At 38.2% G+C, this 16,496-nt stretch overlaps 2 protein-coding genes and 2 non-coding genes across 4 annotated transcripts in view; 1 reads left to right on the forward strand and 3 right to left on the reverse strand.

Moving 5' to 3' along the window:
• Positions 1 to 1,234: 1,234 nt before the first annotated feature.
• Positions 1,235 to 12,381, reverse strand: CCT6A (chaperonin containing TCP1 subunit 6A). Its single transcript, XM_019719077.3, has 14 exons — positions 12,087 to 12,381; positions 11,588 to 11,651; positions 9,892 to 10,026; positions 8,883 to 9,056; positions 8,282 to 8,385; positions 7,470 to 7,580; positions 7,044 to 7,203; positions 6,883 to 6,965; positions 4,953 to 5,049; positions 4,511 to 4,658; positions 3,968 to 4,101; positions 3,476 to 3,578; positions 2,466 to 2,538; positions 1,235 to 2,253 (listed from the first exon to the last, which is right to left on the reverse strand). Exons 1-14 carry the CDS (start codon positions 12,221 to 12,223, stop codon positions 2,181 to 2,183), a joined length of 1,596 nt encoding a protein of 531 aa, XP_019574636.1. The 5' UTR covers positions 12,224 to 12,381; the 3' UTR covers positions 1,235 to 2,180.
• On the reverse strand, positions 4,321 to 4,460 carry LOC141570916 (small nucleolar RNA SNORA15). The gene has a single exon (XR_012495358.1). It is a non-coding gene; the product is annotated as a small nucleolar RNA SNORA15 (small nucleolar RNA).
• Positions 9,189 to 9,322, reverse strand: LOC141570922 (small nucleolar RNA SNORA22). Its single transcript, XR_012495364.1, has one exon. It is a non-coding gene; the product is annotated as a small nucleolar RNA SNORA22 (small nucleolar RNA).
• Positions 12,382 to 12,511: 130 nt separating the features above from the next.
• Positions 12,512 to 16,496, forward strand: part of PSPH (phosphoserine phosphatase) — an 85,702-nt gene continuing 81,717 nt past the window's right edge. The window contains exon 1 of the mRNA XM_074328498.1: positions 12,512 to 12,663. The gene's annotated coding sequence lies outside the window, so the exon portion shown is untranslated. The remainder of the gene's footprint in view (positions 12,664 to 16,496) is intronic.

Below are 16,496 nucleotides of genomic sequence, written 5' to 3' on the forward strand. Positions count from 1 at the left end.
AATTAAAAATATACCCTAAAAAATCTGAAAACATTTATCTGTAGACATACGTACCCCAATGTTCACAGCATTATTCATGGTTGCCAAGACATGGAAACAAACCCAAGTGCCCTTTGATAAATGATCGGATAAAGATGCAGTATATAAAATTAGAACTATAGAGATTAGCATGGGCCCTGCGCAAGGATTCGTTAAGCATTCCATTTTTGTGAAATAAGTCAGAGAAAGACAAATACCCTGACCTCACTTATATGTAGAAGCTAAAGAAAAAATTAAATGAACTAATCAGAAAGTCTCAGAGACAAAGGAAAAAAACTGAGGGTTGCTAGATGCGACGGGGGGTGGGAATAAGGGGGAAGGTGAGGGGATTAGAAAGCACAATCAGTAGTCATATGATTGCCAAGGGGATACAAAAGTCAATTTGGGGAATGTAATCAATAACGTAAAGATTTTGTAGGGTATTCAATGGACACTTGTCCCACTAGGGAGACCTCAGGGATGATGTAGATGCCTGATCACTGCAGTATACACCTACAGTTGAAGAATAATGAATGTCAACTACAATTTTACATATAATTACAAGTGAAGTACAGCATTAGGAGTAGACAGTGGAAATGTAATTGCTATTATGTGGTATCAGAGGGGTAATAGCGGGGGGAGAAGGGTTATCACTGGGTGAGGGATATAAATGATGTCTATTACATTGTTTTGAAAAAAAAATAGTACATATACACAGTGGAATACTACTCGGCTATAAGATCATGCAATACCATTTGCAACATGGATGGATCTTGAGATTACGCTAAGCGAAGTAAGACAGAAAAAGTCGAGAATCATGATTTCACTGACATGTGGGACATAAAACTGAAAGCTACGAAGGAACAAGACAAACAAAAACTCATACATAGACAATAGTTTAGTAGTTACCACAGCATAAAGGGGTGGGGAATGGTAGATGAGGGTAAATGGGGTTAAATATGTGGTGATGGAAGAAGTGACTCTGGGTGGTGAACACACAATGTGATGAATAGATATATTACAGAATCGTGCACTTGAAACCTATGTAATTTTACAAACCATTGTCACCCCAACAAATTTTAATTAAAAAAAAAGAAAAAAGCCATATTCTCAGGGTTTGTGTTTAGAGGCCCCGCCATTGCAGAAGCCCCTTCATTACCTTGTGAACATTTGGACTTCCTACCTTCCCCTGGAATACCATTGCAAGATCACAGAACCGGTTTCAAGTTAACATTTATTGCACTCACTGTAGGCAACTGCCAAGTCCTCAAAATACAAGCTTAGTAACACAATTTCATTTTCAAGGACTACAGAGATGTACTAACTGTACAAAAACGATTTTGTGGAAACAAGTAGGAGAGAATAATTTGAGCGAAAGATGATACTGGCGGTTTTGGGATGGACATTTCAGCATAAGCAAAGGTTCAGTGGTGGGCAAGTATGGCCCATCTGAAAATCTCTTTCTCTCACATAGCCCTTAGTCACCATGGATTCAACCATCTTTCTACCTCTGCCTCTTCTATTTCTATTTTTGCCACTTTATACTTGTAGCTCTTTCAACTCCCTTGCCTCTAGTTCACCCATCTTTCTATCCACTACCACTTAACTTCCCTGGGGAGCATTTTAAGCAAAGCTACCTCAAAAGCATGAAAAGTCCAATGGAAAGATCCAATAGTTTACTCACAGGAATTTATACTAAGGAAACAGGGATGTTTTCAAAATCTTAAGGTATTTAAGTGTTACTTATATTACCATAAAAATTTTTAGCTTGAATGCTTAACAATAAGAAACTATTGGATAAATTAAGATACATTAGAAAAAATTGTTAAACCATTAAAACGTTTTTCAAGCAGTATTTAATAAGGCAGGTAACATACTTTTCTAACATGTATTTTTATCACTGAAGCTACAGCAAAACATCCTGTTCACTGGGTGAAAATAGCCTGCTTTATGTGTGTACACTGAGTGCAATTAAAAAAACATGTTGTAATTATAATTTCAGACTTTGGAATTGAATAGGTACCAGTCTTCTCTGCTTTTTTCACATGGGAAAAGAAAATTCCGTTGAAAATTATTTGAAGCTTAGACAAAAATTCCACAGCTGTATTCTTAGGGTCACTCTGGAGTCTTCATGATTCAGATGATACAAAGGAAGCTTCAATTCAACCTTTGAGAGAAGACATTCCAGCTCGCATGATCTCATCTACCAGGAGAATGTTGGTAGCAATCACAGTGCTACAAGGCAAAAAAAATTAGATGGCTCAGATTTCAGACATGAACCCGAATTCAACTCAATTTCCAACTAGACCGTGCAAATTAAATCCAATTAAGTTTCCCCTTTCCTATACATTTTTTTAATGGAAAAAAAGAAATTAACAGAACAAACCAAATTAAAGAATATGATGATTACTTCAAGATTATTTTAGTTTTGGCTTTCCCAAACTCACCAGGAGTGAAGAAGCTGCTTCTTTACACAATAGTTATCCCATATGCCTGCTTGTGCTGCCACCATTGGCTCACCTGAAAGGTAATCGGGTAGTCTTAAAAAATCATATAGAACAGGTTTTAAGATCAGAATGCTGTCTAAAAGAACCAACAGTATTTTGTGCTGCTCTGCTCATCACTGATTATTCACTTCCTCTAGTACCGTGTTTCCCCCCAAAACAAGAAGTATTAACTATGGAAACAAGAGTATTAACTATGAAAACCTAAAGTTCCTCATTTAGTCAATTCTGTACTCCAAACAATGACTCCTGTGAATACCTTTGATGAGTGACTGATCCCCACTTAGAAGACCCACTGATAGGAATGCTCTATTGGTTACCAATGTTTGAACATCTTTTGTTCTGGACACAGTCCCATTTGTCCATATTAAAGTATAGTACTTGAACTATAACCTGGCCAAAACGGGCTTACCATTTTCCTCATTCCAGAAACCTTTTCTATTAACTTGAATGTAAATGCTGTTGACAATAGGCCTTACACATATTGTACGGATTTATTTACCTCTCTTCCACTTTGTACTTATATAATTTGTGTTGTTACACTGGCCCAAGACCAGGGCTTTAAATTTCATTACACTTGGTCCCCTCTTCCAGCATTATTTGCTATCCTCAGTCTTTTAAAACAAGTGAATGTGATCTAATGTATTTTCTTATCAAAGTCCCTGATAAAAAATGGAGTAAAGTAAGCCTAATATGAAACCTTTCAACCTGAACCATCTGTTACCACTCAGCATCAACAAACCCATACTCTCTGAAATTATTCAAATATATACTCTATTCCCTTAATTACTGTATCTAGTCATTCCATTTTTATACCTCATTTCAGAACCCAGAGTTCCGATAGGATTGATGTCACACAGCAAAGCAATTCCCCAAGTCTCTTGTGATCCTTCCTGGCTTCATCTTACCTTTACCACCTAGTTCTCCCCCTACAAACAGCTGCATTCTCTTACCTGTGTTCAAGTCCACACCCACAAGTTGACCTGAATTTGAATGTTCTGCTTGAATTTTAACCAGTGTTTCCTGAAGGTCAAAACCAGAATTCTGAGCAAGTACCTAAAGCAAGCAAATTTAATACTTTAAAAGACAAGACCTAAGAACTGATAGTCAAGTGTACAATAAATGAACAATATTTCCAATTAATAATAGAAAAACCACAATATTGATCATAATTTAACTTAAACAAAAAACAAACTTGTACTCAGGTATAACCCTTTCACTACAAACCTTCTTAAAACCTTCTTGCCATCTGAAATCAGATATTCAAGTTCTCCTTCCAGAGAAATCAAATACATTTGGATGATGAGATACACCACACCTGTTCTAGTGTTAGGGAGAAAACTGATCAAACGTGTTTATTCAAAATCCACATTATCTAAAAGCTTTTGCATTCATCAGTTGAATCATCTTGCTGTTATTTTAGAAAACTGACTGTTAAGTCATACCTTGGGAATAATGAGCAATGCATCAGCAAATGCTTGGACTCCCAGTTGAGCCCTGCCCTTTACACTGGGCTTGTATTTAATCAGGGCTTCTGCCATCGCCACTTCCACTGCACCAGCACCCGGAACTACACAGCCTATTGTGTGCAGAAGAGAGAAATGCTAAACTACAAAGAAAACTGTAGAATTATAAGAAAACATATAAATTAAAACACACATACATGAAAGCTATTAATTTTTTGAGAATTCAGTATAACCAGAGCAATTTTAATATTGCATTTGAAAGCAATGCAGGCAACATATCAAATAGCAGAATGACTCAATTTAACTAGCACTTGGAAGCTATTAACTCACTTATTTGTATCCACTTTTAATAATGATATGCTATGAAAAAACTTGGCATACCATCATAGCCATTTTAAAGGGAACACTTTACTTTTGCATGGTGTCTGGCTGTGTAAACTACTGATAAAAAGCACACAGTATTCAGCCATGCCTTTCAGACTAGCAAAAAGAATAGTTTAAATAGTTAAATAGTGGTCTTACCATCATCAAGAGCATTTTTAACAGCCCTCAAGCCATCTCTTATTGCATCTTTGATTTGAGTGAGGGTGTGCTTATTTGGTCCTTTGATCAACAACGTGACAGAGCGAGGATTGTTACATTTCTCAATAAAGGTGAACTTCTCTTCTCCCTATGTGAAGTGGTATTTTCAAAAACAGTATATGGTTGTACAAAGAATGATCAGAGGAAAAATGATAAGTAGCATATTAACAGGGAACCCTGATCACATCAAATTATTTCTTTAAAAAAAAAAATCACCCATAAAACAAATTGAGTTTCCCACCAAAGGCATATCATTAGTATACATAAACTATCAAAACATATGTAAACAAAGCAAAAATATGATTGTGAGTTTGAATAAGTTTTTACTACTGAAGAATTCATAAACCCAAAAGTACTATCTTTGGAAAGAAAATACACTTACCAATGTATATTCATAGACAAGTCCTGCATGTCCCAAGCAATCAGGATTTAAGTCATCAAAAGAATTCAGAGCTACCCCACCACAAGCAAGAGTCAGCCTGAAATATTGAAGTAGTTTAAAGTAGATGTGTAAGTGACTTTAATATTAGTTATGTTTTAAAGATGGATAATTTTTAGAAAACAATCTTTCAGAATTAAACACTAAAGTTATACTCTAAAACGTATTTTAACTTAAGTGTTTCAATTTACCACCAACCAGCTGAAAACGAATCTTTTCTCTTAAGTCTCCATTTAAACCACTCTCTCCAGTCAGCAAATACTGACATGCAATCTAAAGGTGGACAAGAGCTCTTCATCATGGTGAGCCTGTTGGAAGGATTGCTGAGAAACCCATTGATGCTGTCTCTTGACATGGTAAATAAAATATGCACGAGGTATGATCAAACAGTACAACGAATGTTCAAATAAAAATTTATCACAGTAAGAGACACACTGCCATTAATCCCATTCAAAATAGCCCCCCTTGCTTCCTAACACACTTATCCCACCGTTCTTGCCCCTTTCTGAAGCAGTTCTGGAAGTCCTCTTTCATGGTGTCTTTAGTTGCACTGTCGTGGCTGCCTCGATGTCCTGAATTGATTCAAAATGTTTACCTTTCATGGTCTTTTTGACTCTGGGAAGAGCCAGAAAACACACAGTGCCAGATCCGGTGAATAGGTGGATGAAGACACACCATAATGTTTTTGACAGAAATTGCCATATACCAGAAGCGATATGTCACGGAGCCTTTCTGTTGTGATCATAAAATACGGTGAATGCTGCCGCCGAGTGCCATCCAATAGAAAGGCAAGGATCATCTTCAATATGGGAAGCAGCGAGTCGAACCTTAGTAACAGTGTGTAACAAGTTTCAACTTGGTCACTGCAGTCAAATCAGGTGTGAGCTACAGTTGAAAGGTATTTTCAAGTGTGCTGCAAATCCTCCTCCATCACAACATCACTCCGTGTCACACATCGCTTCTGGTATGGCAATGTCTGTCAAATAAAAATATTAGTGTGTCCTCATTCACCTTATTCACCGCATCTGGCACTGTGCAACTTCTGGCTCTTCCCCAAAGTCAAAATGATTCAGGACATTGAGGCAGGTAACAAGCGCAACTAAAGACACTCATGAAAGAGGACTTCTAGGGCTGCTTCAGAAAGTGGCAAGAACAACAGGACAAGTGTTTTCGAAGTGAGGGGGAGTATTTTAAAGGGGATTAATGGCAATGTGTCCTTCACTGTAATAAGTTTTTAAAATTTAAACATTCACCGTATTGTTTGATAACACCTCATATAGTATGTGTCATGGTTTAAAAATAAAACAAGTATACACCAATGTTCATAGCAGCATTACGCATAGAAGCCAAAATGTAGAAACCTAAATAAATGTGCATCGATAAATGGATAAACAAGGATGTAATATATTCATACAATAGAGTATTATTATTCATCCTTAAAAAGGGATGAAATTCTGATCCATGCTACAACATGGATGAACTTTGAAAACATTATGCTAAATGAAATAAGCCAAACACAAAAGGACAAATACTGTGTGATTCCCTTATATGAGGTATCAAATTCAGAGACAGAAAGTATGGGGGATTGGTAAGGGGTAGAAATGGGAAGTTATCATTTAATGGATACAGAGCTTCAGTTGGTGATGATGAAAAAGTTCTGGAACTGGATAATGGTGACAATTGCACAACAATGTGAATGCAACTTAATGTCACTAAATTTTACACTTTCAAAAATGGGTAAAATGGTAAGTTTTATATTATGTATATTTCATCACAATAGAAAGAAAAAAGCAAAAATAAGTAGAGGGGAAAAAGGAACAATGCCAGTTATCTTGCACAATTCCACAGCGCTCAGATAACCTGCTCTCCGTACCTTTCCATATTTCTCCTTTTAGCTCTGCGTAGAGCTACTATGCCTTCTTTTGCAAGAGAATCTAAGGAAAACGGGTCAATTCCCTATAACAGAAATAAAAATGTTTCATTTACCTTAAAAAATAAAAATGGGTATAAAAGTATATAAAGCAAAATTCTCACCTTTTGATTAATAACAACAAATCCTTTATCTGAGTCACCACAGACTTTCTTTTTCAGTTCTATTATTTTTTTAACTCTATCTTCAATGAATTTTCTTTCAGCTTTTACAAGTTTCTCTCTTTCTTCTGCACTCTTGTAAAAAAAGCCAGAATTCACTTCTCTATTTAAAAAAAAAAAGAAGTTATTGGGGGTTGAATAGAAGGTAAGCCAGCAGCCATAAAAACTGGGTTAGACTTGATTAAACAGTCAGTGAGTTCCAATCCTGACCCTGGTATGTTCTCAGTTTATTCCCTAGAATTCTCCCAAACCCAACTGGGACATTATTGTCCTTACAGTGGAAAAACTGAGTCTCAAGAAAGAAGTGAATGCCCAAAATACCAAGCTCCTCTGCTTCTCGATTCCATCTGTGAGGGGATATAAACTCACGTTTTTTCATATTCTAATGACACATTGCATGTGAGGATATATGCATCTTCTACCCTTTTTTTCATATCAGGATGTCGTGCCCCATGGTCCAAAACAAGACCTCTGATTAAGCTGTTAAAACACACAAAAAATTATGGTGATCACTTCATAAGGTCTATAAATGTCTAATCACTATTTTACACATCTGAAACTAATATAATAGTCAACTATAATTGAAAAATAAAATTAAAACATAAAGAGTTGTATTGTTATCGATTTCCAGAGGGGGTGTAATGTATGCTAACAAAATTAAAACACTATTATTGATCATTTTCACACAATCAACTTTATTTCTTGAGTTATTTGAACTAGACTTTTGGGTGAAACCTAGGCAGGTTCAGAAAAGCAACATTCCACAACATGACAAAAACAAACCATTCAAACAAAAGTGCATCCCTATCTTGTACAGAAAATCTGCAGAGAAAATGTCTCAACCAGCAGGCCATCATATTGTGATTACCTTTAAAAAAAAATGTTTTCAACTATAGGTCTTTGCAATATATTTTTAAATTCCCCAACAGTCTCCCATTATGCTTTGCATCCAACAGTTCAATAAATGCCAACTGATTGATACAGCTCATTTTTCTGAATCGTTCTGACTATAAACACATACCATTAACTTTAAGAGGTAATACTACTGAGTAAATTAAACACTCATCTAGGCAATACACATTAATTCAAAGGAAAAAAACCACTCTCAAAATATGTATTGTATAAAGCATCTATAAATTTGTAAACACACTATAAATATTTTGCAGTATTCTACCACCTACCTTGTGTCGGTTTCAGATTTATGTTTCATTTCCATGATCTCAACCATGAAGAGGTCAATAGGTTCATCCTGCTTTTTAATGGCCAAAATGGAGTCAACTACAGCCTACAACAGAAGCATGATCACTAAATGAATTTGATTTGCAGAAGTCGAGACATTTATGTTGCTTGTCCCTCAAAGTTTAAAGTAGACAGTTTCTTGACTTTAACATCTCTGAATTAATCTAAGTCTTTTTCTGAGCTAATAGAATATAGTTGTAAAGGGGCTGAAGTCATTTACATTTCTGAAATCTCAATTAGTAATTACCTAAAGAATCACTGGCATCCCTATTTTATTAAAACTATTGATAACAGGAAGCTTTTTATAATAATGAAACCTCTAATTATACGTTTTATAATCTGATCAGATATACAATTATTTTCTTATTTCTCTTTAGGGACACAGATCAAGTTATCAATGCCACAAAAATGAACCTACTTATTTCACAATACAATACCGTGGAAGACTTTAGAGAGCACCCTATAACTGCAATTGGTTAAATATACTGATGTTTCTAATATCAAAGGTTTTGGTATAGGTGTACTGTACCATCAGACACATACCTCTGTTAAGACATCAGCAAGTTCAGCATGAACTTTAGTACGTAGAGATGTTCTGGCCACATCTATGAGTGTTTCCCGGTCCATCTCTTTGCTTACTTTGACTTGTTCCAAAAACTGAAGTGCCTTTTCCTTTGCAGCTTCAAATCCTTCTGTTATTATTCTGGGATGAAGACCCTATAATACATGCAATTACAAAACCACCACTAACACTGGAATTTTTCAATTAGATGGAACTATATAGTTCACGATAAAGTACATTTCTGAAGATTTACTCTAGATCATTCAGACCCTTTAATACAATTAATATAATGTGCTGACTTTCTGAATACATTTAAAAGGATAAATAGTCCTTTCAATGCAGAGGAGAAGAACAGACATTGCTCTAGCACAGAGTCAAAGCCAAGGGAACTATAAAGCACACTTGGGTGTTCACTGTGCAAACTACAAGGAATAATGACAAAAACTCAAGTGTCACAACAACCTGCAGTCAACAGGACCATTATATCTTTTCTATAGGTGATCTGAAGTTAATTCATATCATTTACCAAGAAAAAGCAGACAGGGAGACTAACTCCTGTCTTCCTAGGAAGTTTTTCTTGACATCAGATTAGTATTTATTAAGGTTTGCTTTAACTTTGGACCTACTCAGGGCAAAACAAAGTAGTAGAATTCTTAAGTCTGTTTTTGGTTGGCTTTTTTCCTTATAAATATGCCTAGTCTGATTTCAATTATTAATCTACATTATAGACAGACACATGTCATATATGCAATGCAACTTGATAAAATAAGAAAACGTCAGGCCCAGGAAGGTTCTTTAACTTGTCCAGGATCACAATAAACTTGTGTCAGACCAAGATAAAGACTCTGGTTCCTAGATTTAAGCCCCTATGCTCTTCAAATTCTACTATATAGCCTCAGCTACTATTAACACATCAATTTGTATAAATAAAACTCAGATTATCTTCTATATGCAATAAAGTATCACAGAAACACAAGAATCATGTAATACTTCAGAAATGTAGAGATCCGCCTGTTTCAGCAGTTCTCCAATGATTAGGACATTGGAAGTGGTACCATCACCAGTTATGTCATCCTGGGCTGTTGCTACTTTGGCTATTAAGGAGGCTGTTGGGTGTTGAATTTGCTGAAAGTAGAAAAAGAAAAAAAAAATTAAGTAACTTGAAACAATACAAATACACCTTAAAATGTGAAAGGCATCCTTAAGCTATGTATTTGCACAAATTACCCACGTGTTCAGCTACATGTTATTCTGATTAAGAAGTCACCATTAGCTATTTTGCATTCACTTTCTGACGACCAAAATATTGTCATGTATATATTTGTTTATTTCTCAAGATTATCTCCACTTTATTGATAAGGAAATTTGAGGTTCAGTTAAGGGCTCTTCGTGGGAATAAATCAGGTAACTTCTAAAATAAAACTTCAGCAGCCTCCAATATTACTCGGCATCAAACAATTAAAAATAGCCCTCCTAGCAAAGGTCATCAGTGGATGCTAAATCACTGCATGGGAAGGCTTTGGAAGGACAGGGTATTCCTCAAGTCTCCAATATCACACACAAATTCTTAATGAGAAAGGATTCAAACAAGGCTCCTGCACTGCTTTTGCTTTTTATCCTTTAATCTACAATAGTTCCCAGCCTTTTAGGTCTTGGGGGACACTGACAGTTTTAAGAATCCAGCCCAATTGCCTTGTAGACTATCTCATTATCTACATTTGCTATTTTTGGCAAGACCAACACAGAGGTGATACTGTATACTTCTGTTTCCTTTATAGTTTCTTGTTAAGCTATAAATGTTTAATGTGCTTCTCTATGTTTATGCTGTATTTCACAATTAAAAAAAATCAAGTAAAATAAAATAAAAAAATATGTAGATACAGCTTTTCTCTCTTTCTTTTTATTTTATTAAATTTATTGGGGTGACAATTGTTAGTAAAATTACATAGATTTCAGGTGTACAATTCTGTATTACATCGTCTATAAATCCCATTGTGTGTTCATCACCCAGGCTTTTCTGATATTAAGTTTAAACTATGACTCCAACTGTTCTCAGCCAGCACAGGCCACCAATTACATTTGGGTGCTGAAGGCACGGTACCCTACTATCAAAGCCCTACATTTTATTAACTCAAAACACAGGAAAGTCATTTCCCTTTTTTGGATTTGAACTGCTAAGTTTTGGGAACTTACGGATGTGTAAAATTTGTGATCCTCTCAATAATCTCATATTCTTGGTCACAGGACTTTTAAAATGGTTAAACAAGGAGTTTTACTTCCCCTCCAGTTGGAGGTGGAAGAGATGACAGGTAACAGAGAAATTGCTGTTTTAAAAAGAGACAAAGTACAAACAACCTGTCTCATTTTACCTATGTGAATGTGTCAACTGCTTGGTTTTCAGATTAGAATCTTAATAATTTCAATCCTTTAACTAACACCTTAAATGACAAGAGTATGTATTCATAAATAAGTATCAGACTCCAGGGCTCCTCACTAACATACTGTGGCTACCATTACTGATTACATTACATTACTTTTCTACTCTCTCCATTGTCTGTAAGACTGGCCTGTTGAGAGGTGATGAATATGAGTTCCTCCTACCTTGAGAATAAACATTAAACATCTTCCTACAAATTAAACCTACTATGGCAAACCAAGACCTTTTAAACGTATAGCAGCCTCTCACCATTTCATGAAGCAGCACGTTGCCATCCTTAGTAAGCTTGATATCTCCAGCACCAGAAACAAGCCTGTTCAATGAGCAGAAACGAAATCAGTGTGACTTTTTCAACGGAGACCAAACTGACTCCCATCAACACCAGGCTTTACCCAGATCCTAAGGAGCCGCACACGGCCATTAAGTTGGTCGTCCACTCCCGGTAACAGGAATGGCGCAGTGCCCACCCCCTCCCTTCTGAGAAACTGTGCCGCGCGTCCTCAGGGTCGCTTTAGTCCCAGAGGGCCGCGCACGAGGGCAGCTTTGTTCTCTACGGAGGCTGCATCGACTACAAGAGCAAACAGCCAGGGCAGGAAACAGGCCTGACCTGGGAACGGGGGTAAAAGGGGAGCAGCAACGGGCGCACAGGCCCGGAAGCAGCGGGCTGGAGACCACGAGCGATTGCCGGCATCGCGGCCGCACGAGGTGCGCGGTGCCCGCCCGGCCCTCCCCACCAGCCCCGCCTTACATCTTCATGGTGCCCTTAGGCCCCAAGTTGGTCCGCAGCACGTCCTGCAGCCCCCGGGCCGCGCTGATGTTGACCGCCAACGCAGCCTGGGCTCGGGCCACCTCGGCCTTGGGGTTTAAAGTCTTCACAGCCGCCATAGCTGACCCAGGAGCAGAGCACAAAAAGAGCAGACGTGAAGACCTCCCAACGCCGGCTCAGCGTGGCCAGGCTGCGCTATCCGGGTCTTCTGGAAAAGTCGGGCGCGCCCTGCCGGCCCCCAGCGTGCCCACGCGCCGCCATCATTGGGCCGCCGGTCGGCCGGCGCCGCTCATTGGGTCGCGGTCGCACGGCCCTGCGGCCCCGCCCCTCAAGGCCGGACTCCGGCGCCATTGCGCAGGGAGGGGAGGAGCGCGTTCTTGTGCAGTAAGGGCTCCCGAGCTTCCGGTGTCCTCGCCGGCTTTGCGGACCGAGCCCTGAGGACATAGCGGCGGCCGACCGAGGCCCGCTCAGCGGGAGGTTGAGGCTGCGGGCCGCGCGCCCGTCCGCCTCTTGGGTGACTGGAGAGCTGGCGTTCCTTCCTGGAGGTCTCTGACCGCAGGTTGTACAAGTGGCCTCCCTCCCTTCCAAATTTGCCTTGTTTCCTCCCCTTTTGTGCCTGTCACCAGTTTTCTTGACTGCATCCTATGTGCTTGTTAGTGTTCTAGGTCATGTGGGGCTACTGTAGTGAATCTTACTAGGACTGTGAATGAAAAAGGGTTATGTAATAAACTTGACAGGCTCTGCGGGGCCACCTGCAGTCCTGACAAACTCAGTGATCAAAAGTCACCACGCAAGATTGTCTGATCACAAACTCCTAACTGGGCAAGTAATAGCAGGTAGGCCTACATCTTCCGTAGCAAAGGTTAGCCTTTACCTTAAGGGAGCAAGCCATAGCGTAGGTATCTAGGATAATGTATCTTTGAAGTGTCAGAGTAATTTTCTTTTCCTACTCCTTGAAGGCACAACTGCTGGACCAGAGCACAAGACCACTGAGCCCCTCATTATGTTGTTTCCCATGTACCATCTCTGTGTGTTGTAAATGTTAATTATTAGCTATCCTGTACCCGCCAATGTAAGAAGTGTGTTTCTTCCTTTTGCCTTTTACCGAATCCCAGAGATTTCCCTGGTATGCTTTCTTCCACCTCCTTAATCTACCACCAATGGATTTCATGTAATCCTCCTTATGTCTTCTTTGATTCTAATGTATAAAATAAGCTGTGAAACTGCCATTCTCCGGAGCATTTTCTCACTCCATTGAGATTTTGCTTCCCAGCATAAATAAACTCATAAAAATAAATAAACTCATAATTCTCTACAGGTTTGGATGTTTCTTATCCTCTCCTAGTATCCTAGGTGTTTTAGGCCTAGGGAAGGCCAAAGAGATACAATGCAAGGGAGAAAGTGCTAGATGCCTTTAGAAATCTATGGGATTGGTGTGGCCTTTGAGGAGAAGCAAGTCAGTTCACCCTCTGGGCTCAAAAACTCACTGCTGAGGCCTTAGGCCCTCAAGGCAAGTTTGAAAACTCAAACTTGATTGAGCAGTGTTGTTGTCCAGCATTTGAGAGGACACTGAAGACAGAAAAATTCTGAAAAAAGTGTCTATAATTGTTTTCTAGCATCCGGTTCCCCCACCCCTCCAAGTACCAGATATTCAGTAATGTTTTGTTTTTTATGTTTATAGATAATGACAATTGTTCAGAATTCAAAACGTACCAAAGGGTATGTGATAAAAGTAACACTTCTTCCTGCTGGTATAACTTCCTCCAAACAAGCGTAGTTACCTTTAGATGCTCTGAATTCCCCTAGATGCTTTCTAAATTTATAAATAAATACCGGGTGCCAAAAAACAAATGGTGCCAAAAAATGTATATAAGTGGACACTTTGGTCAACGTTACTCAAGCAGTAGTTAGCCGTAATCAGAAGTGTTTGGACCCTGATGGTAACTGCTTTGAGCCCCTTTTGTAATTGCAAAAGTCAAACGTGACTTGTATTCATCTTTTGTTATTGGTATATACTGAGTATTACAATTTTTATACACTTTTCCTTTCTTAAAATGTGTATACATTTTTTTGGCACCCTCTGTACATACATAAATATAAGAATTTTCCCCTCACAAAATGGCAATTTGTAATACACAGTGTTGGGTATGTTATACTTAAAGTATCTTGGAGATTATAAAATATCAATGCAAGCGGATTCCTCATTTTTTTTTTTTAATTAAATTTATTGGGGTGACAATTGTTAGTAAAATTACATAGATTTCAGGTGTACAATTCTGTATTACATCATCTATAAATCCCATTGTGTGAAAATCACCCAGAGTCAGTTCTCCTTCAATCACCATATATTCGATCCCCCTTACCCTCATCTCCCACCCCCCACCCCCCACCCCCCTTACCCTCTGGCAACCACTAAACTATTATCTGTGTCTATGAGTTTCTGTTTCTCATTTGTTTGTCTTGTTCTTTTGTTGTTTTTGGTTTATATACCACATATCAGTGAAATCACATGGTTCTCTGCTTTTTCTGTCTGACTTCTTTCGCTCAGCATTACTCTCTCAAGATCCATCCATGTTGTCACAAATGTTCCTATATCATCTTTTCTTACCGCCGAATAGTATTCCATTGTGTATATATACCACAACTTCTTTATCCATTCATCTATCGAAGGACATTTTGGTTGTTTCCATGTCTTGGCCACCGTAAACAAAGCTGCAATGAACATTGGAGCACACGTGTCTTTAGGTATAAATGTTTTCAGATTTTTTGGGTAGATGCCCAGGAGAGGGATTGCTGGGTCATATGGCAATTCTATTCGTAATTTTTTGAGGAACCTCCACACTGCCTTCCATAACGGCTGCACCAGTCTCCATTCCCACCAACAGTGTATGAGGGTTCCTTTTTCTCCACAGCCTCTCCAACATTTGTTACTATTTGTCTTGATGATAGCCATTCTGACTGGGGTGAGGTGATATCTCATTGTGGTTTTGATTTGCATTTCTCTGATGATTAGTGATGTTGAGCATTTTTTCATATGTCTATTTGCCATTTGTATGTCCTCTTTGGAGAAATGTCTCTTCAAGTCCTCTGCCCATTTTTCAATTGGGTTGTTTGTTTTTTTGTTGTTGAGTTGCATGAGTTCCTTGTATATTCTGGATACTAGCCCCTTATCGGAGGCACTGTTTGCAAAAATCTTCTCCCATTCAGTTGGTGGCTTCTTTATTTTGCCAATGGTTTCTTTTGCTGTGCAGAAGCTTTTAAGTTTCATATAGTCCCATTCGTTTATTTTAGCTTTTACTTCCATTGCCTTTGGAGTCAAGTTCATAAAATGCTCTTTGAACCCAAGGTCCATAAGTTTAGTACCTATGTTTTCTTCTATGCAGTTTATTGTTTCAGGTCTTATGCTTAAGTCTTTGATCCATTTTGAATTAACTTTGGTACATGGTGACAAATAGCAGTCCAGTTTCATTCTTTTGCACGTGGCTATCCAATTCTCCCAGCACCATTTATTGAAGAGGCTGTCTTTGCTCCATTGTATGTTTTTAGCTTCTTTGTCAAAAATTATCTGTCCATATTTATGTGGTTTTATTTCTGGGTTCTCAATTCTATTCCACTGGTCTATGTGTCTGTTTTTCTGCCAATACCATGCTGTTTTGATTATTGTAGCCCTGTAGTACAAGCCAAAGTCAGGAAGTGTGATACCTCCATTATTGTTCTTTTTCCTTAAGATTGCTTTGGCTATTCGGGGTCTTTTGTGGTTCCAAACAAATCTGATGATTTTTTGTTCTATTTCTTTAAAATATGCCATTGGGATTTTGATGGGGATTGCATTGAATCTGTATATTGCTTTGGGTAATATGGCCATTTTAACTATGTTGATTCTTCCAATCCATGAGCACGGAATGTCTTTCCATTTCTTTGTGTCTTCTTCAATTTCTTTCAAAAATGTCTTATAGTTTTCAGCATATAGGTCTTTCACATCCTTGGTTAAGTTTATTCCTAGGTATTTTATTCTTTTTGCTGCAATTGCAAAAGGAATTGTTTTTCGTATTTCTTTTTCTGAGATTTCATTGTTAGTATATAGGAATGCAATGGACTTTTGTGCGTTGATTTTGTAGCCGGCAACTTTACTGTATTCGTTGATTGTTTCTAATAGCTTTTTGGTGGAGTCTTTAGGGATTTCTATATACAGCATCATGTCGTCTGCAAAGAGTGATAATTTAACTTCTTCATTCCCAATTTGGATGCCTTTTATTTCTTTCTCTTGCCTGATTGCTCTGGCAAGGACTTCCAACACTATGTTGAAAAGCAGAGGTGATAGGGGACATCCCTGTCGTGTTCCTGAACGTAGAGCAAAGGGCTTCAGTTTTTCTCCATTAATTATGAGATTAG

This window comes from Rhinolophus sinicus, chromosome 3 (genome assembly GCF_057876585.1).
Source record: "Rhinolophus sinicus isolate RSI-liver-muscle chromosome 3, RSI-T2T, whole genome shotgun sequence".
In the NCBI taxonomy this organism is placed as follows: domain Eukaryota; kingdom Metazoa; phylum Chordata; class Mammalia; order Chiroptera; family Rhinolophidae; genus Rhinolophus; species Rhinolophus sinicus.